Raw genomic sequence first — 23077 nt, forward strand, 5'->3', positions numbered from 1 at the left:
AAAAACATTTTCACTTTTTTATTTTTGTTACTTTTTTTTTAATTGAAATTTTAAAAACGTCACTCAAATGTATCAAATTACCTTCCACGGAAGGTAAATTGATACACCCGGAAGGTAATTTGATACAGTAAAACTAATACAGAAATCCCCTTTGACAGCAAAGCAATAAATGAAAATTTAATATGTGGTTGGCGTGCTTGGGTGCAAAGATGACTGTTGAAGCCCATGTGTGCGGCGAAGCTTCTGCAGCGGGATGGTCATGGGAAGGATCATTGGCTGGAGTTCTTATTCAAGGGGGTGCTTTGCACTTTTCTCATTTTTTGACAGCAGATAGCGTGTAGGCCTACGAAAGCCTAGGCTATATAATAGTTGTTTCCCAAAGTAGCAGATTTTGTTAATAAAGAATAACTTATTTAAATCAAGTAGATCAATGTCAACATTTATTATAGTCACAAAAAAGAAATTAATATACTGTATCAATTTACCTTCTCCACATGTATCAATTTACCTTTTTCAAAAAAAGTTATAAAATATTGATTTTTGTATGCTTGGATGCACATTGCAGAAAAAACGTGACATGCCCTTGAAGCCTTATCAATGAACTGTCAAATGAGTTTGGTTTCATCTTTCAGGAACCTTTCTTTAATTTTCCAGACGAAAATAATCATGAGTTAAAAATTTTACGAAAATACTCAAAAAACACACTTTCACAATTTTATGCCATAAAAGCACGAGTTAGCTGCATGGTGCAATTTTCGTAGGCATTATTTTCACAGATCTTCCACCTAATGACAATATTTTTGACTAATATTTTTTGTGCATTTCTGTAGGGGGGGTGTATCAAATTACCTTCCGTATCAAATTACCTTCCCTTCCCCTACTATTGCTGTTACTTGATGACAGGCAGCATCTCAACCAGAAAGTTCAGTTCAGTTTAGTTTATTGTTTTGCTGGCGATATAAACAAACAAAAAGTACATATCGTACAAATTGAGAGTCTATCAGCACAACAGGATGGCAACGAAAGACCTGTAAGGTCATCTATGTCAGCTGCCACCCTAGCCTGTTGCAGTCTAACACAGTAATAAAAAAACAAACAAACAAAAAACAAATAATCACACTAAAAAAAAACAGAAAAATATCAACAATAAAGCAAATATGAATTAATCACCATATTGACCAAGAAGAAAACACTTTGTAGCCTACTTAGCTATAAAGACTTTATATGCATTATTTTTCAGCTCATAAGAAATGTCACTCCATAACTTCACACCAGTAAAACATAACATTTTTTTCCCACTATTTGATTTAACAGGCGGTAAAAACAACGTATAGACCTACATTTTTCGTGATGGCGAGTGTTGTAACTATTGATAGTATCTAACTTGGTGAAGTAAGCATCATGCAATTTTGGCAACATATCATAGGCTACACAATTTTAAACATAAACTTTCCACATTCTAGTTTAATTAAATCTTCAATCTTTAAAACGTTAAAAACACGATAGAGCTCAGTTGTATGGGTTGTTTTTGGTACAAATACGCATGAAGGAATAAATTTATTTTGAAGTACTTGAATTGAAGAAATAAATGTTTGGTTAGACCTCCCCCAGTTCAAAATGGAATATTGAACTTTAGATTGAAAAAGAGCAAAGTACACAATTTTTAATACAGTTAATGGAGCACAATATCGAAGCCGGTATGCAATGCCACAAACCCTAGTTAGCTTTATACGTAAATTATTTACATGCTCCTTCCAATTTAGTTTTTCATCTAGTAGTAGCCTACCGGTACGTACTCCTAAATAGCCTATTTTATACAATTTTTCCTTTCCAGTTCATTTCTTTGAATGTGTAAACTAAAATTTTGTGTGACCTTTTGGTTATAGCAAATCAACATATAACAAGTTTTAGAATAATTTATAGATATTTTATTAGACTTCATCCAAGCATCAATTTTGTATATTTCACAGCTGGCTCTACTTTGAAGAGATGTCAAGCAGTGGTCATTCATTTGAAAGTTTGTGTCATCGGCAAAAAGAGTTGTTGTAAAGGAAGATGCATTTGGAAGATCATTTACATAAATCAAAAATAACAATAGTCCAAGGATTGAACCTTGTGGTAGGCACTCTTGACTTCTTGTAGAACACCCTTGACTTCCAGAAAATTTGATTTTGTACTAGGCTACCTATTTTTATACATTGAAACCTGTTTGTTAAATACGAAGTTAGTATGTTATGGAGTTTTTCTCTAAAACCGTAGCCTACTCATAAAGCTTTTTCAAAAATATATGTTATGATCAACTGCGTCAAATGCCTTGCGGAGGTCTAAAAAAATTGAGCATGTAAATTTACCGTCTTCAAAACTTGATAGTAGTTCTTCATATAGGCCTATTGTGGTTGCAGCCAGAGTTGTTGAATTGTTTTCGTGGAAACCATGTTGTGTTGTCGTTAGATAGAAAATCGCAAGGTTTATCGGTGCTGCCGCCTGCCAGCCCTTTTTCTATTTTATGTGTGTTCTGTGGTGCTTGATTTTTTCGTGTTGAAACGACAAATAAAAAAACATATCTATCTCTTTCACTCTCTCAGGAGTCCCATGGGCGCCGATCCCTATAGGTCAGCGGGGACATGTCCCCGCCATCTTTTTACATGTCCCTACCATATTTTTTCATTATTTTTATAACGTAAAACATATTAACCGAATGTCACAATTTTATAACATATTAACCGAATGTCACAATTTTATTAGTCAGACGTTTAAAATCTATTGAAAAGAGGGGACAACATTTTTGTTCTATGGGAGGAAACCCCGACCGAGTAAACCCCGTAGCTGTCAAGCTGAAATAAAAAATCTCAACCTCTTGCTAAATATGTGCATCGTGGGGCACATATTTACTAATCTAATTGTATCAAAAGCTGTTGTAGCTTCGCCGTTTATTCGAGATGCTCCAAGTTCCACACAAAAACTTGGAAAGCTAGGCCTATATAGGCTAAAAGGTTTCTGGGAAATTCAAGCATATATACCTACCTGAATCTTTATTCTAAAGAGTCTTTGCCTCAGGCTGCATCAAAACTGAAACCAATTTGTCCAACCAGATTGCTCACACGTGCAGCTGCTGTAAAAGCAGTGCTTGATGATTCTAACGTCAGTATAATAATAAGTCAGTAGGTATTGGAAGCAGCCGTGAGTCAATTTGATTCAAATGTAGCAACAACTGCTATTTGGCTTTTAAAACCTTTTTCTCGTGGGTCAAGTGTGCTTAGGTTATTAGCGGCATTGTCTGCATTCAGTGTCTGGAACGTTTTAACAAAGCCTTGCAGGGTTGCAAGGTGACTGTGGCTGGTATGCTTGAAGGTGCTGAACTTTGTAGTACTGCTCCGCCATCTACGCAATGAAGAAAAATTTCATCGTGTCTTTGTTAATGCTGAGAGGCTAATGGAAGATTGCAACCCTGAGTCATTGAAACTGTCACGTCCCAAAAAGATCCCAAATCGTCTTCAGCATGGACATGGCTAGCCTCCTCAACTTTCAAACACCAGAGACGAAATATCGGTCAGATTATTTTGCAGTCATTGACAGCGCCCAGCAAAATCTTACTGACTATTTCAAGTCGACCGTTCTAGAGCACTACAAAATTCTACAAGAATCACTTTTTAGTGGAAAGATACAATCACATGTGGTTGACGATTATTTTGAGTTCTCTCACACTGAATCCCTTGCACAAGAACTACGTTATGCTTCTTTCGAAAGCAGTAGCCTATACAATGGAAAGTGGGTGGAAGATTTTTGAATGATAGGCTATTCAAGAAGATGCCATCCGCTGTTCGGCAAATGTTTCCGAAAGTGGAACTTTTTGTGCAACTTTTGCTCATTTCACCAGCCAGCTCGTGTTCAGCTGAAGGGTCATTTTCAACTTTGTGACGTGTCAAAACTTGGTTACGATCTACCATGACACAGAAACGACTTAATCATGCAATGGCACAACACGGTTTTGAATTCGATCAACCTTCATGACCTCTCCAAGGACTTCGTTTTTAATTTGCCGGAGACTCGTTGCCGAGTGTTGGGACGTCTGCTGTCCAGTGGCGTAGCCAGAAAAGAAATTTGGGGGGGGGCAAATATTTGATGAATTGAAGAGAACGATAAAGTGTTTGATTTAAGACATCGCCACCTGATGTGCAGTGGCGTATCCTGATGGGTTAAGCAAGGGAAGCAATAAAGCAGGTGGGGGGTTAGAGCGTGCCGAAGGCACGCGTATTCTAGGAGGGTCCGGGGGCATGCTCCTCCGGAAAATTTTTGCAAAATTACACTCAAATAATGGATTATAGCGCTTTCTGGAAACCCTTTCAAGGTAATATTTGTATGAAATTTGTGTTTGTTTGTTTGTTTATCTTTATCCTGCATTGCAGGAAAGCGGACTTGAGCGCTATGCATCGGTGTACGCCTTCCGACGTACACCTGACCCACGCTGCAGCCGACTGCAATGTCTGTTTCCGATTGTCTATTCTATTTATGGCTTAAATTTGGTACTACCCATTACTCGAAATCGATCACTGGGTAGAGGCAATTATCGTAAAGTTTCTTGCCCAGAGAAACAACAGCAAGTGCGGGTGGCTGGAGTCGAACATGCAGGCTCTCGACTGCGAGCCCAACGCGCTAACCACTCGGCCATTAGCAGATAAACAGCTATTAACTTATTAAAGGTATAGCTGTTACTCACGAACGGCCAAAAACTGCTGCTAAAATTAGAGAACACAAAAAACTCAGCTACACAAAAACCCAACAGAGTAAGCGATTCTAAAATTGCTTCCACAGATTAGTTAAAAAAGCGTAAATCGCGTAAACTTTGCGCGATTTACGATTTGCAAAAATTATTGGTGTCTTTCTGTGTGTCTAAAACAAGTCCTGGGGGGTGTTAATAGCCAGATGTCTTGGAAAACAATATAAATTTATTCAAATTATTTTATATTTTCAACAAAGGGGTCAACTTCGGAATTCAAACTGAAAATTTGGGAGAGGCCATGGCCTCTTTTGCCCCCCCCTACGCCCCCTTCGCCCCCCCCTGCCCCCCCCCCCCCCCTTCGCCCCCCCCCCCCTGGCTACGCCTATGCTGCTGTCCAATGCTGACACTGACAATTAAAATATATAGCCTACACAACGCATCAGACTTGTAGGCTACCGGTAGCCTACCTACTGTATTAGTTTGTTTGTCAGAACAGACCTTCGATCTTTCTAGCTCGCTTCGCTCGTCGCCCCTTCCTACCTTTCCTAGTAAATGTTCCCACCAATTTTAGAGAGCAATCGGCGCCCAGGGGCGCCGGAATCTGGAGGTCAGGGGAGGCAATGCTGCCCTTTTAAGGTCATATAAGCTACGGTACTGCACATTTTGCAATGCGATATAACAATTTCAGCTATTCGCTTTTAGCCTAATTATAATCTTTGATATCTGCCTCAAAATAATATTCACGACACAAAATTGAAAATTCTGTACCGTAGGCTATCACAGTAAGTTAGCCTACATCAGTATAGGCTATAACATAGGCTACAGACACAGTAGCATGATGCCCTTCCGTGCCATTGTTCTTTATATACCGGACACTTGTATCATTACTCGATGATGAGCTGATGGATGAGCATTGTCGCTATATCTTATCTTAAAACTTAAATAAAATTGGCCTTTCAGCAACAAATGTGCCCTTTTTTTCATAATCCTGCTCCCCCCCCAGTCAAAAACCGTTCCGGCGCCCCTGTCGGCGCCCATGCTCAGGCCAAATCTATTTTTCATAATTGAAAAAACATACCTTTTTCATCTAATCTTAATTGGAAAAACACATTTGCATCAGCAATCAAATACCGTATAAAATTAAATTTGAAGTATTGCTATTCCAACCTTTCTTCTTTCAAATTGCGTCATCCACAACTAACTTGTTATTGTAAATGTAACGCATGACTTGTGTCAGCAATGTAGTAGAACCAGAGATTACGTTGCACTACTGAGGGCTTACGGTAGCTTGGCTTGGAGTTTGGATATAGGATAGCAGTTGCACCGAAAGAAGCTTTGAGTTTACTCACACTCTCTACTACTGTTTGGGCCTACCAGTAGATATTGCTGACCTCATCAGCACAGCAGACATCCTAATCTTGTTATCAACCATCGCTTTCAGAAGTTATGTAGGCTATAGCCTATAGGCTACATTTTTTTCTGGAGGAAAGAATACAATCAACTGCTGTAGACAAGGTAAACATAGGGTAAGCCTACCTGACTTTGTATTGCTTTTTCTAGCTTTCAGAACAAGGGTGTAGTCACTGTCCTAACAAGCATGTTGGGTTTAGTTGCTTGAAATGAGTGAACAATGTTGAAAAAACTTTTATGTGACTTTATCTAAAGGACAAAATCTTGGCATATAATACTAATGCTGGTTTATAGTGGCTTTTCGACTATGCCTGCTGGGTACTGTGGGATTATCCCACTCAAATTCTTCTGAAGAGGGTAACGAATAACTAGATAGGCCTATGTGATTGTGGTAAAGATGTATCAGGGATATCTATAACTACGGGATTGGAGACTCTGTGGAACTGAAAACCATTTTATACACCAGTAGGGTCACTTTTGTTTGTGCGCTGCTGTGATAAATAATCACACAAATTGACCTCAAAGGGCAGCAAGTAGTAGGCTAAACGAACAACCTAAAGTATAACAATCAATTCACCTGTTGTAAATTGTATGTAAGGTCTACGCTGGCTTGGTTTATTTATTTGTTCGTATTCTGTTAGTGCAGTCATGTTGTATTTTGTTTGCTGCTTAAAAAATTCCCAGAATGACTGTTGGTTTTAGTTCTGATGACATCTTGAACGTATTGGTTTTGTGCTGGGTTGGTCTGTAAACAAGTTGATGATACGGCAGCACATTTCACTGATTACTGAACACTCCTCTTTTAGTTTTGATCCGGTTTGCAGTAAGCAAAAAGCTAAAGAACAACAGTAGGCGGTTTTTGGACTCGTTGCATTCATTTCTTTTTTGAATTTATTGTTTTTTTTTTCTAGCAACGTAAATGTACTTTTATGCATCAATTAAGTTTTAATGTGAGTGTACAATTTGTATTATTATTGTAAAATTGAATTTTGTATATGTTTTAGTCAGTATTTTATTTTGTTAATCTTTCTGTAGTTGTAGTAATGTGATGACTCTACTGGTGTATGTATAGCACTGGATAGAGTTTCCAATCCCATAGTTATAGATATCCCTGGGATGTGTAATGTGTATGCATATAAAGGTGGAAATGTGAGCCATATTATATAATAGCAAGTGTCCACTTTTAGTTAAAAATGGTAATGATGTTATAGTAATTTTAACATATCAGGTCAGAATACCCACTGCACAATTTGGTTCTGTTTTAAACAGTTTCTAGTTTGAAAGATAGGCCATAACATACATGGAGCTTGGTCAAGAGATTTGCACAGAACTAGATGAAATGGAAAGAAGATTGCAGGTTGATGTCAATGAAAAAGTTTGTAGTGCCTGAATGACAATAGCACAGAATAGAATCTTATGAAAACATGTGGATGACATCTAGAAGAATTGACAAGGCAGGTTAATAAAGATGTACGATACATCTTACAAATCTTCAAGCTTCAATTTTTTTGATCTTTTCTTAATTTTCAGATTTTTATGCATTTTATTTCAAGCTTAAAACAAAATAGCACTATACCGTAGTTTTCTATTGAAATAGAATTTGTTTCAACTTGAAATGATTTTGTTTAAAACAGCCCCAGTGAGAACTTTAAGGTTTTCAATTAAAAACACTTGTATTTTAGATTTTTTTCCAAATTGGGGCATTTTTGTTTGTGTGACACGGTAAATGTTAAAAACATTCAAGTGATTCAAAATGGAAAAGAATCCTCTTGATAATCAGACTAGTAATGATGATGTTTGTGATGGACCAACAGACAGCAAAGTTGAATTAAAGAAAAAGATTACTCTTATCAACGGTTGTGCTTTAATTGTTGGAACTATAATTGGTTCAGGAATCTTTATATCCCCTGTTGGAGTTTTTAAAGAATGCCAATCAGTTGGTCTCAGTTTAATAGTGTGGGCGATTGGTGGATTCTTTTCAACAATAGGAGCTCTGTGTTATGCTGAACTTGGAACAACCATTGTCAAATCTGGAGGGGATTATGCATACATTCGTGAATTTTATGGTCCTTTACCTGCTTTCTTACGATTGTGGATTGCCCTTTTAATTATACGACCAACTTCTCAAGCAGCAATTGCTTTAACTTTTTCATATTACTTAGTCCAACCTTTCTTTCCAAATTGCTCAGAATTAATGCCAGAGACTTCAATAAGACTCTTTGCTGCAACATGTCTAAGTATGTTAATTTAATCTTCAAATGTGTAAATATATAGTTTTGTTCTAATTATCATTGTTGCACATACAGAGTTGATTTTTAGGTGCTAGTCTTTGCACCCAGGATTGATAATCCAAAGTGACAAAACGTTTTGTTTGTAGAGACGAGTTTTGGTAATGTATATATATACATTGCAAAATACATAAAACATATCAATAGACGTAAATGTTATGTATATAAGCTTTTTTAAACATTCATTGCAGTATGTCAAATTGCTAACAAATTTTATGCATCAATAAAGAGTGAGTTTATTATGGTATGGTATTTAGCGACTTGAATTTCAAACAAAAACTCTTTTTCACTACTTAGGTAATCTTTAACAAGTTATAATTTTGCGAAAAACTGTAAACCATGCTGAATACTGTAGCATTGAGCTTTCAATTAATTATATTTTTCAGTTTTTCTATCAGTGGTGAATTGCATCAGTGTACGATATGCCACTCGAGTACAGGATATCTTCACTTTTGCAAAACTGCTTGCATTAGCCATCATCATAATTCGTGGAGTATCCAAAGTCATTGAAGGTAGGTGATGAGTTTTAGATCGTGGAAAAACATTAAAAACATATTCATATTTTTGATGTGTTATCAGATAGGAATTTAAATTATTTGGTTTACTGTGATGGCTCCATAATTCTATACCTAGTATTATACTGTAAATACATGGTCAAATCAACCAATGGTCATGCTATTGGGCATTACACTGCAAATAGCCTACAGTCATTCTATATTCTATAGGATTTAGTAGATCAAGCTTCAGTCTCCTAAAGATAACCTACATGGATTGCTTTAACTGCAGTTAATAGAAAGCTTTTTTTAACTTTGCAAAGTTGCCCTGAACAAGCTTTTGTGAAACTTGGTTCAGTCAGGCAATTTGATGAACGTCCTGAGGATTGCACATTGAAACGAAGCAGACTGCCGAGTTTGCTTTGTTATATACAGTAATGGGCTCTGTTTTGAAAAAAGTCCCACGATTTTTAATTGTGTAAGCATGACTGCAGAAGTGCAAGTGTTGTGAATAATAAACAAACTTAAAAAAATTCTTAAAAATCTTTTTTTGACTCCATAATTTACAACTGATATTGACATTTCCTGCAGGAAGTTACTTTTACCTGACTCCTGAAGAAGCATTTAGGGGCACAACAAGTGACGTAGGACGAATCGTCATCGCATTTTACAACAGTTTGTACGCATATGGAGGATGGTAAATATGTTTTAGTTTTATGTTCATTAAAACCTATAGACGACACAACAAGCCCAATATAATTTTAAAAGTACTTGACTAATATTTCTAACTCCGATTGTCAGACTATAATTGCACTTCACAAAGCGCAGTCATAAGCATTTGAAAGATGGTAACTTGAGCACCACTTAGCCATAGTTTTTATAATATCGTCAGTTTAAACAACTTCGAAGTATAATACCGTTTGAACAAGGATACGATATTAATGTGTTGTTGAATCATTATTGGTGACTAAGGGCCGAGTTACAGTCGATACTGCATTTGTAGAAGAGTTGGCACCATGTAAGCTCGCAGTTATTTTACTGCAATGTAAAGAAAACTTCTTTTAAAAACCCATTTTTTCAGTTAAAGTTGTATTTTAGATTATTTTTTTTTGGCATGGTCTTTGTAAAGTCAATAATTTTTTCCTGGTGAAATTTCTTGTCAAAATTTTTGCTCACAGTTAAGTTCAATTGGTGTTTTGCGTTTCATGTTGCTTTGTTTCTTTCTTTTATCATAGCGCAATCATGTTTCTTCACCTCTGTTTTACGCGTATCATATACTTACGTTTGTTATCACGAGCTTTCTCTACTCGCTGCTCACAATATTATTGATGCACACTGCACGATCAACGTTATGGAGCTGTGCTTGTCAAAAAGAAGTCGTATGTCAGGACTAGGAGGTTCCCTAACCGTACAAAATCCTTACCAAGTGGCTACGGAATCACCATGCCCTCTTTAAGTATCAGTGTGTGCTACGCCTTAGCGAGGATCATTCAAACACCGCTGTTGGTTTCATCCGGTTTCGTGCATTGCAGAGAATATTTTTGGTGTGCCTAGTGCAACGGCAATTATTGTCTACCATGTTTCAAGTTTTCGACATCTTAATGCTTTACGTCATCTGCGTTCAGGAACAGACCTTAGAACTGCTTCTCTGAGCAATCATCAGAGCACTGCCATTTGCATATGCCACCAGTTGTTTATGTTTTTGCCGTTAGCGACCCCCCTCGAGGGACGCAGCAAATTAATGAAATCGCTTTTACAGAGATTGATAATAAGGTGAGAATTTTTCGTGGTGAGTGTGATTAGCTGGTTGTCGTGCTATTATGACTCTTCATTGTCCCAAACTTGGTATCTTTTGAGTTCTTGTTTCACCTTTGGTCAGACTGATTGATGTTGCCAACAGAGAAATTTTTTCTTACTGTTTTCCCATTTTTATTTTCAATTGTGCGATGGTCCGTTTTCATCGACGGAAACAATAACGTTTTTTTGTCAACTGCTGTTTTTCTACAAACTAACATAACCTCGCTCGAAAAGCCCATTAAAATCATTGCGTTTCGGCATAGAGAAAGAAACATAACAATTTGCTGCAATGTGATAAAACGATTTTTTTTTCAGGAATTACTTAAATTTTGTGACAGAAGAAATGAAAGATCCATACGTGTAAGTAGTAGAAATATAATTGCCACTTACTGCTTTTGTACCATAATTCGCTTTTAATTGTTGCAAATGCTTAAAGACATGCGAACTACTTTTGCGTTGTTTATTTGGCTTGTAGAAACAGCACTTACATTGTAGACCTGTATGCGTTGTTTTTTGTTTTAATTAGAAATCTCCCACGAGCGATTATGATTTCGCTTCCACTTGTCTCGTTCATCTACGTGGCAGCTAACATCGCCTACTTCACTGTGTTGTCGCCAACCGAATTTGGAATATCTAATGCTGTTGCCGTGGTGAGTAGTGATGTACATTGAACTCACTTGTACACTTTGTTTTTACAATGGTAATGTCAAGTTGACAACCCATCAGCTTAACGAGTAGCTCATCTTGAAAAGCATTAATTAACCAAGTTATTTCACAGTTTAATGACTTAGTTGCCAATACATTTTCTTGAATCTAGACCAGAAGCAGACAAACTTCGTTCACGGGCCAGACGACCAGACTTGTTTCAATGATATATCCGTTCCACCAAATTATTAAAACAAAAATTCCCAACATTCAGTCTGTACCACGGCGGCGACAGCTAGAAGTTTAACGAAAAATTTACAATTGTTATGGCAATCAGTCGCACTTGTCCCAATTCAAACAGTCTCTTACCCACCGTCGGGCAAGTTTTCTTACCCTTTAATCTTTGTTTTGGCTCCGAGCATAATCAAAATAGTGTTTCTAAAGATCACGTCGATATTTGTTATACTTAGAAAGCACTGATGGATTTAGGTAAAATATTTATATTAATTATATTTTAATTTTTTAAATATATTTTAATTAAAATTATTTCAAACCTAGACTTTGTTTACATTTAATTTAAATTATTATTTATTTATGGTTCAAACGTTATCTTTTGAAGTGTTACCTTGTACTTTATAATTTTTTACATATTCTTTTTTTAATGCTAATTTATTTGTGCTTTTATAGAGTACTGATGAAGCCGCCTTTACGGCGGCGAAAGCTCTACCAATAAATTTTTGTAGTTACCAAACCTGGTTGATTTTTTATTGATTATTATACGTTTGGTTGAATCCTCTCACATGGATCCTACAATTATTGATGATTAGCAATTCCCATAACACCGAGAAGCCAGAACTGAGGTTAAGAGTCTGCAGAAACCTTTTATTACTAGAAATGTGAATGGCGAGCTTTTGACCGCAATTTCGCCTGAACGTAACCATGTGCTGTGGTTTTTAAAGCTATTTTTGGACAGGCTGACGTGACGACCATGACTGACGTCAAAGTGCCTGGTGTGACTTGCATCGGATTTTCACTTCAACAATAATATTTTTCATTTGGTAACCTATTAGTAAGATGTTGTTTTTTAAGCATATTTTGCTTGGTCAGCAAAGACTTTTGTTGTGCCATCATTACCTTTTCACGATTGGCTGATCTGTTGCTCTGGCACAAAACTAAATCAATCAGACATCAGGATAAAGTGTTTAAAAGAGATCACATTTAAATTTTAACAAATTTGCACATAATTTTAGTGTTTATAGAAAAGGCTTTTCGAAAGAAAATATATTTTTTCATTATTTCTTTTGTGTTATTTTCATGATGTGTGTTGCATTAAATTTGTATCTTATTTTTTAGCTTTTTGGTGACAGAGCTCTTGGAGTCTTCTTTTGGATCATTCCTGTTTTTGTATCTTTGTCCTGTTTTGGATCAGTCAATGGATCGATATTTACATCGTCGAGGTACAGCTCCAAACTTCTACTTTTATGAAACGTATTACTAAATTTGTTAGAACGTATTAATTGAATCAAGTTCCGTTTTCAGAAGATAAATTTCATTAGAAATACACTTATGTGGCATAATCGCGAAAACTGTAATACGGTACATTCAAATTTTTACTTCCACAACCAGATTAAACATGAATTCTTTTGAAATGTTAATTACAGTACAACGTAAATATACATCGATTTTATCTACAGATTGTTCTTTGTTGGCGCCCGCGAAGGACAACTGCCAAACATTTTGGCAATGATTCACACAGAAAAGTACACACCAGTGCCTGCTATTATTTTCAACGTATGTGTTTCTATTATCTTATGTATTGTTATACGTTATCATATTATTGTAAGCTTTGTAACAATTTTGTCGACTTGTTGTCTAACCATTTTGAAAGGTGAGCTATAGCTTTTGGTTTCAAGACAGATTGTTCCTGGACATAAAGCATGTGAACGTTTTACTAGAGTTACAATTACTATTGCAATATTTACAGTGTGTCCTCTCTCTTCTATATTTGGTGTCTGGAGATATTTGGAGTTTAATCACATACTTTAGTTTCTTCAATTGGTTATGCGTTGGAATGGCTATCCTTGGGATGATATGGTGGCGATATAAGTATCCTGACATGCCAAGACCCGTAAAGGTTCGTTACATGATTCTTAACGTTGGACTATGCAGTTGCAGGCAGCCAGGCAATCGTAGTACTTTCGTATCCCGTGCTTATAAAAATCTTTGATTTTGGTTTAGCATTTACTTTAGAGTGTTCATTTGACTTCAAATATCTAACGTTTTGAAGAAATACATGCATCGGTACATGCTCTTTTTTTACATTGAAAAAAAAAGCTTTCTGTCGTCCTTGCTACGGATTAACTAATATATATAAAGTTACTGTGCCGTTCAAAACTAAAAAGTCGTTGTGTGGATGTTGCTCTTTGCCATCAGCGTAATGATTTTTAAACTGGACCAACTCAAACGTCTCTGGTTTAGAGATGAGCTTATAAAGTGTAGAGTGCCTGAGCTGTTTTCATGTCAAGTAAATTACAAAAAGAAATTCTGCATGTCCCTCTACAACACGTAACTCTGGCTCTTTTTAGATGCACATTGCTTTGCCGATCACATTTTTTCTTGCATCCGCATTTTTGGTCATAATGGCCATCTACGCAGCACCCAAGGAATGCCTGGTTGGCGTTTGTATTGTGCTCACTGGAATACCTGTTTACTTTGCGGGAGTCCGTTTCCAACACAAGCAGCCTAAGTGGTTTGACAGCGGAATGAGTGAGTTTTCAATTTTCTGTACTCTTGCGCATTAAGCTAATAAAACGACAAGTTCAACAATCGACCAAGGTCAGTTAACTTAATCATATTGTTTCAACAAGCTGTTTGGTCAACTCAACTCATAACGGACTGTTTCCTTCATTGCATTTGAAAAGAAAATTTCGATGCGTTGTTGAACATAGTTTTTAATAGTAACCGGTTTTCTTCAACAAATTTTTTTTCTTGGTATTTTTCTGTGGTTCGATATCGACAATTGAAATATAGTTGAATCTCAAGTGACTTAGTGTGTGGTTTTTGCATTATCCTCTTCCATCAAATCTAGACTGGTTAGTTGTCTCACTTAATTTTCTCAAATTTATGTATCAAATCATTTCTTAACTTTTTGGCAAAGTCACTGTTTTGACGGTTTAACAGCTGTTATTCCTTTTCAGACTGAATGCTGTTATGATCATTTGTCACGTTTTTATAACATTTCTTTCAGACAATGTGACTGTTTGGTTACAACATATCCTTGTCGTAGTATCCCAGGAACAAGAGTAGTATTGGTGTTTGGAAACTTTAAGCTTAGAGGTAGGTCAAGTTAAAGCTTTGGTAGAGAGTTTGCTTTTTATAAACCAAAGACAAGTAAAACAAAGTAACCTGAGCGGGTTTAACATAATGTAGTAGTTTCGGGAGAAAATTTTCTTTTTGTACCAAAGACAGGCAAGACTCAACAACACCACAGGGTTGAGCATTGCAACAGTATATTTTACATATTTACAAATAGTTTAACAGTCAAACGCAACACAATGTATTGCACACAAAACAATATATATAACACAATAACTCAAACGTTTTCGACACGTACGTGTGTCCTCATCAGGAATTAAATCTGCAACATACATAAAATGAAAAATTGTAAGATAAGTTTTACTTTACACTATAACGGTAACGACATTCTGTACTGAAAAGCACAAACTGAACAAATGATACAAGAATGATTACGTGTCGAAAACGTTTGAGTTATTATGTTATGTATTTTGTTTTGTGTGTAATACATTATGCTAAACCCGCTAAGGTTACTTTGTTTTGTATGTCAAGTTGTAGTTTAAAGCCTGTTATAACCACGGACTTACAAACAGAATCCGTCAGTGTCAGTGGGGCAATGTATTTATTCACCAGTGTAGTGTTTGTAGTTGGAAATTTTAAATTGTTGATAGACATATATCATTTTACTGTTGTTAAATAAGCCCTTTGTTAGTTTACCCGAATTTCTGACGCAATGTTTCACCACTCCAACTTCCTCGTATATAAATGATCGTAGCTTTGTTCTCTGGCAATCTGGTATCCATTGAATGGGAAATGACCTCATTCCATTCACTTAGTTTTCTGCGTACAGTTTCCTCGTTTTAAAAGAGGTGGTTGGTTCGAGTGCTTTCCTATTTGCGTTGTTTACTAAATGTCTTGAAATTTATGGCAGTTATTTTCAAGTTATGTAACATCCTTAGACAAGAATAGAAAAAGAAATTATTTCGGGCATTTTTTGTCTGCGATAAAAATTTGGCAATACACTTTTATTGCAAACACAAAAAAGTTGAGTCGCACCAAGGGATTTTGAAGTAGCCTAAAATAACTTCTTTCCTGTTCACTGATACCATCTCTCTGAACAATCCTGTTTTTATTGTACTTGTCCGATCTTATGCTTTGTGTTCTTTACTTTCCTTAATAGGTTCTCCAAATATCATATCACTCCCTTTGGCCTTTGATGGTGGTAGTTGTCAGAACCGTTATTATTACGTTACATAGGTTGGCGACAAACGTCATACTTCATCATGTGAAGACTAAGAACCGGAAGAAAATAACGTTACCTGTTTGTCTAAAAATGGTACCGAACCTTGCGAGGCAGCGGAAACTCCCGGCCACATTGTTAAGACAATTCGAACTAGCTTTGGGTTTCAATATGATGAAATCTAGACAAGTTATTGCATCAGATAGTAGTGGGTGTAAATAAAGTGCTGACGTTAAGTCATTCGAGACGTCGGTGTGTTCATTCAATGCTAAAAGTAAACGCCACAACGTATACTGAATACAGTAGGCTACTATGTAAATCGTTTTTTCCTTTTTCTTTTTTTACTGAGTGACGTGAACATTGTGAACAATGCACTAGCACACTACAGAATGTTGATATACAAGCAAATCGTCCCTTGCAAGAACGTATACTCAATGTCAATAAGCAGCGTGGCTTGGCTTCGCTAACGTATTTCCGAAAAGCGGTTGTTTGTCTCTCATTGGCAGATGACAGGCGGTGGTAAACAGTAACAATCTTTTTGCTACACAAAACTATCAGTCTAGCTATCTCCGAGTTCAATTGAAAAACGGCATTTTTTTGATTTGTCAAAACAATTTGGACTCCATTGAAAAAGTGCATTTTTTTTTTCAATTTATCAAAACAACTTAGACAGTTCATGTGTTTATGCTTTACTGCCATTAGCTTACCTTGATTATCTCCCTCCACATCCACTGTTTTTTGGGTTAAACTATTGCTGGGATTTTGGACTTAATCGAAGTAATGGCACTGGAATTTTCTAGAAGTTTTACGCAATGCTTTTGCAATTACTTTGAGATAAACAACGTATAAAAATTTACACATAACCTATAACATCAGGAAACCATGTTTGCTTGTTGTGATGGTGACCTATAAATGGCGCACATCAGGAGTGTCATCTTTCAAAATAATTTTACAGTTTTTAGCAAAACATTTTAGGAGCCGAGAATTTACTGTTTGCTTCAGCTGTCCGAAGCTTGGTAGTTTTCATCTTCCCATACAATTTTTCAAAGTTTTTGAGCTCATTTTTGCTCACAAATTTTCTGAGATCTCTGCCCCAGCTTACACAAAACAATCAGTATACTTGCCTATATATTTGTGCTGAATGAAAAATGGTTTATAACATAAAAATTATAAGATCGAAGTTTGAATCGTCGAATTTTTTTGCAGAAACTCTCAGTTGTCTCCAGAAACTCTGCATGAACTCTGAAAGTGGTACAATAGAAAGCTGGTTATCTTCGAGTTTTGTTGGATGTTAGTCTGTTTAAAGACAATCATATCGTCCTTGGATGACATATTTCTTTGCTAAATTACTAATTGTGTATTTATTGTCAATAGGAATTGTTTACCTGTTGCTAAACTTGGCTAATTCAACCGTAGTTCAACGAAGGCAATTCTTTGTTTTTTTTTGTATGAACTTTCTTTACTGGCATGAGCCGAAAAGTTCTCCCTTTTACTACCCTTGCTATACAATGACTTGTACTGGATCTCAATGCAAGCTTCAAGCCTTTATTGTATTTATTTATTTTTTTGTCTCGCAGCGTGGACTAACTGCTAATAATTGCCATTTGGTTACGAGTCTCTCAGCTTTGTGTATAATCGCCTATACTCAGCTACGAAAGTGTTTCTTGAGAGGATGAATGTTTTGCACAATCACATATTGGCAATTTTTCACTTACTGTGTTAGGGTTTTAGGGTTCACGTCTTTTAGGCGCAGACAGTTAGGCGCTGGTCAAATAGGCGCGCACACTGTGGCGTCAGGATATTTAGGTGCGGAGCACTGTGGCGGCGGTTCATGTTAGATGCTATTCCTAGTAAAGTCTGCAGATTGTATCAGCTCAGCTTGGGCAAAACCTAGTCGGGGTTTTGACGGAAAACCAAGTTACTCTTCACTCAAGCCAATCACCCGCTTGAATATAGGCTACGGTATATTTTTTATTGATGTTTAGTGTGGTTATTATTTGACTATAATAATTTATTGATAAAGCTGTCGTCGACGCAAACCTGGACTAACAAATAAATGTCAAACACGCGTATTAAAAAAACTATATATTTTTCTGTTGGGTATAACATTTTGTGTAAAAAGCATTGCAGGTTTAAGCAGCTTCACTCAAGGAAGCCATGGCATATTTTTCTGTTCAATACAACATTTTGTGTGAAAAGCATTGCCGGATAAAGCAGCTTCACTCAATGAAGCCATGACTAACAACAAATAAATGCACGCGCATTAACAAAACAACATATTTTTCTGTTCAATATAACATTTTGTGTGAAAAGCATTGCCCTACCTGCCAAGCTGATACAATCTGCAGACTTTACTAGGAATAGTACCTAAATATCCTGACGCCACAGTGTGTGCGCCTATTTGACCGGCGCCTAACAGTCTGCGCCTAAAAGACTTGCTCCCGTTATTTATAACCGTTCATTGAACGTGATAACATACAACTCTTTTATCTTATGCGCGTAGATTATGGATATACCTGTGCTTGCGTTGTAAACCTAATTTTATTTATTGTGCACACTTGAATTGGGATATGATGTACGTACTGTAAATATATATTGTAAAATTTCTATATGCTGTAGTAGTGTAGTAGGTTTATGCCTAAACCAAAAGCTAATCCAACTTCACAAAGTATGTCGTCTTTGTGATTTGATTTTTGAATATCGTCTTTAATCAATGTACAGAGAATCCTGGCAGACTGTAACCAACGAGAAACAATGGGCCTACTCAGCTAACAAAATTTGTCCTTTTACAATAAAAACGACCAATTTTACTAGTTGGGAAGTTGCAAAAAGATGGAACCGATCGAGCCTTTACTCATTATTACAACAGCTATTTTTTACTGCATTGTATTTATGCCTTTTCCACATCTTTTTCGTACATTATTCTTACAATCTGGAAAATTCTTTATTCAGAAGACCCTTTGTTCGACTTCGTGCGTGGACCATTTTGGTTTCGTAAAATTCGTCTGCATGTTTTGGCAAAGGCACAGTTTTGAACATCTTCAAAATTCTCTTCCTCTTCTGTCTGACTATGTTACCTCGTTTCTTTTTTGGGTGATTCTTTCAAGAATTTTCCTGAATTCCTTCCCTAACATGAGTCACGCTTCCTGTTTTCATGGCAAAACTTTATTTTTTGCCATGAAACTACCTTGCGCAACTTTTAAACAGTCTGTTCCCAGCTAATATTGCGATTTTCAGCAATTTGCCTGTTGTGTATATCTACAGTATATGCTAAAGCGAAAGTCATAACTTCCGTGCTGCGATAAGCCACTGACATCTCAACACTTGTGTACGCATTTGAAGATTTTTTTTTTTTTACAGACATCAAATCAGTTTGCACAACTGCACGATTCCTCATCTGAAACCCTTGAGAGTAGTAGTTTTTTGGATTTTAAGACATTGATCTGTTTACACATGAATACCTACAGTGAAAACCCCACAAAATTTGCATTGTAATTTACCTACAAGTGACACTTAAACTTTATCTGTATTTTGTCCAGTGGCACACACCTGCAACATACATGAAGTATAGTTTATTAAATTTATGCTGACTACCTTGGAGTAAAAAGTCCGTTGATGACACGGTCTTCGGTTTCTAAAGTAACGGACTGGGGTCATTGCTACGTCGTACCAGTGTGACACAGGTCATGTAGGTCTGCTGTTTACGCGCCGAGTGAACTTTTTATATCATGCTCTACCATCCACATAATGGTCTTTGGAGCTTTTAGGCATTAGAAGTTTAAAGATTGAATCCATTATATATAGTTGCGACTCTACTTTTGTGTAAGCTTCTTAAGACCTTCTCACTCATTTAACTTATTGGTTTCAATCGTAAATCGACGACTTTGTTATTTTTCTTCACCAACGCACGCCACTGATGAGTTAATTTTGAAGTAATGACATCGGTTTTAATAGGGTTTTTGTTAGTGCGCTTCTTGATGCTAATCACTGTTATACGCGGTGGGTCAAGCCTTAACTTAAAAAGGTATTTCTTGCAAGGCAGCAGGATGTCTAACAATTTTTGCCATCCAGTCGAGACTGTAGCCTGTGAGACGTGTTAGCTTAGTGTGTGATGAAGACCCGAGTTCTCCGAAACCCATAGCACAACAATCCATGATGAATGCCCAAAGTCGGCTGCAAAGGCGCTACGTCACTGTACCACACACCAAGCACCACAACTTTTTGTAACCCTTCTGCGGCATAACAAATGACTTTGTGTGGACTGCTAAATATCAAATGAAGAAAAAATCACATAGGCCTTCGAATTGAAGAGTACCTGTTGGCGTGGTACATTGTTTTTTTTATGATAAAATCTTCTTCCTTAATAACCTCCGATTTAGTAGTTGATTAGAGCCTATTTCACAGTGGAGGTTTATGTTTATATCAACTTTGCTATTATTTATTTCGATAATCGTGATGACCTTTTTACAATGTTTAAGTAGCTTTACAGTGGCATCAAATCCTTATTTCTATGAAATGCTTTCTTGTTAAACTTAGGCTAATTAATAAATAATAATTATTGACCATTCAGTTATTGACTATTACGAGTCTCACATGATTCCTTCAATCATCAGGCTAACCATAGGCGTCATTTTAGGGGTGCGAAGGGTGCTTGAGCACCCCAAAATGAAAATCTGAGGTAACAACATAAATGCGAGAGCACCCCTGGGCCCTGGTTTGCATAAAAAATACACCGATTCAAATGGAAATTTGCATTGCTAAATAACGTTTTTTTTTTCTTTCTTTAAAGTCATTTCACCAAAGCGCAATATTTTCAGTGTTTTACATTTGTGGGTGGCACGCAGCGCCACACATATCAAAGGCAGACATGATTGTACTATTGCGTAACAATTAAGCACAAACACGCGCACTGCGTCAAGAAGTGCCGTTCCGGTGAAAACAATTTGTCTGGCTCTGGCTGGAAAATCGATTGGTTTACCGTCGATGCAATATGTAACGGCGAAGCGACAGGGGTTCATTTGTGACGCTGCGTGAACGCAAACAGTGGTTCGCTTGTTGCAAACGTGACGGTGATGTTGTGACAGTGAATACGCTATGTCAGAAATTCATTGCACACCCGTCAATGGTCGATATAATGCCAAATATATAATTATATATGCAGCTTTGGTAACTTACATTATTATGCCGACTTCTTCCTGTGAAGCCGAACGTTCCTTTTCGTTATTACGACGCTTGAAGAGTGAAGACCTACCTTCGCAGCACTCAAACGCAACAACGACTGAACAATTTGGCCGTTATAGGTAGTCATCGCGAATTGGCGGGGGAAATTAAACATGGAAGAACTTGTCACGGAGTTTGTTTCCAAGACAACGACCCGCAGAAACAAATTTGGATGTGATTAATTTATAACAAGCCGCAATATAAGGCAGACGTGAACAAATTAAAGTCGAATATATTTCAATACATTCAATGTAAGATCACTTTCGCCTCGCATGTAATACTTGTTTTCATTTCTATCTGATCGTTTGACACACCGCTGCAGTCTATTCGATTACACATACGACAAAATTATCTTCTTTTATGTTGATTCGACGTTTCATGACGTAAGCTAAACATGGTTTAATTTACTATTAGATTGAGTCATTTGTTTTAACATTTTCCATCGGTCAGGTTTTCAATTGATTAGCTTATATTGACAATTTTCATAAGATAACTTAGAGCACCCCTAATTTCGTCAAATTTAAAAAAAAAATTACGCCAATGAGGCTAACGACTAGTTGCATGCGCTGGCTGCCAACTTGATTTGTAATAGATAGGCTACAGAGACAAGTTGAATGATGCAAAGATCAGCATTTAGAATTAGACCAAAAATACAATCACAAAGCATAAGTGCTGCTGGTAAAGAACGAATTATATATAATTAATATAATACGATAGAAGAATACGTAAACTTTCATGTAAGACAATGAACATTTTAAAGTAGAGCATAACTTGTTATTGTCTTTTCTTTTGATACCTTTTCGCTGTTTGCAGCATCGAGCACTTGATTGCAAGTGCTGTATCTGTTGTTGGGAATACACGAGATATTCATAGACGTGTAATAGAAAAACTTGATAATGAAGTGGGAGTGTGATGTTGATCTTGTTCTATTCACGTGTCCCCTTCTTACATTTTTGTCTTTACGTTAAAATAACACAAAATATGAACTCTTTAAATTATGTTTGCACACTTTTCTTACATTAATTTTTGTTCATGTATTTAACGTAGCCCATTTTCCAAGTCAGTTTTCCTCACAAGAACTGATGCAACGTGTTTTAGCGTGTTCGATATATGTGCTGTTTCTCGTGGGAGCTTTTGCCGCTTTGTCTTTGTGTTCTTTCGAACCCAGGTGCATCTTAAACGTGCCACATGCGATATCTTGTTTTCACGACGCTTGTGCGCAAAATGACATTCCTATTTTTATCACCTTGACCAGAAAGTTCCATTTCAGGCAATCATGTCACAAGAACCGAGGTCTCTCTAAACATTCCTTGTTAGTTGGCAAGATGGCAATCACGACCTTCGTCATGACGAATCACTTGTTGCCGCGTGTTTTATCTTTCAGTGTTGTAGACATGCTGTCGTGTTTTTATACTTTTACTTGTTTAGGTCTACGTCGATTGCCCCTGTTTGCAAACTTTATGACTTAAAATTATCTTCAGTGAGTTTGGTAGGCCTACTAACTTAAGTTCAATTCTATTTTTTTGTCGTTTTTAATAGGCTATGTACATAGAGAACATTCATTGTCAATTGTCATTTAGTGTTTGTGTGTTGTCCGCTATTGCCGTCACTGCACTGATATACACGAGTGGAAAGACTTTAAATTCTTTTAGTTTGACTTTTTCTTAGTGACAAACGCACTTGATACAATTCTGTCTATTTGATGTGTAATCAGTAGCATAGCTTGCAAGTGACGTTCCAAATCCATGTGAATGTGCAAAGCTCTATGCATCATCGGCTTGCTTCAGTTTACTTGGAATAGCTTTGATTTGCGTAGAATTTTCACGAGATAACTTAATTGTTCACATTAGTCTTAGACCTGTATGTGACATGTGTTAGATTCGGTGTTATGTTGTTTTAGATTTTAACGTGATGAAAAGGTATTTCAAAAGTTGTTATTTTTCAGCACAATAAATTAAAAGTTATGATG

The 23077-nt window shown here is 36.6% G+C and overlaps 1 protein-coding gene across 1 annotated transcript; it reads left to right on the top strand.

Moving 5' to 3' along the window:
- Positions 1–7883: 7883 nt before the first annotated feature.
- LOC145776138 (large neutral amino acids transporter small subunit 1-like) lies at positions 7884–23077 on the top strand. The gene is made up of 12 exons (XM_082587539.1): positions 7884–8367; positions 8805–8930; positions 9504–9609; positions 11025–11069; positions 11236–11359; positions 12708–12811; positions 13049–13145; positions 13339–13488; positions 13940–14120; positions 14602–14690; positions 17095–20501; positions 21654–23077. The coding sequence occupies exons 1-10, from the start codon at positions 7884–7886 to the stop codon at positions 14658–14660; spliced, it is 1476 nt and encodes a 491-aa protein (XP_082443665.1). The 3' UTR covers positions 14661–14690; positions 17095–20501; positions 21654–23077.

This window comes from Aplidium turbinatum, chromosome 8 (genome assembly GCF_918807975.1).
Source record: "Aplidium turbinatum chromosome 8, kaAplTurb1.1, whole genome shotgun sequence".
Classification (NCBI taxonomy): domain Eukaryota; kingdom Metazoa; phylum Chordata; class Ascidiacea; order Aplousobranchia; family Polyclinidae; genus Aplidium; species Aplidium turbinatum.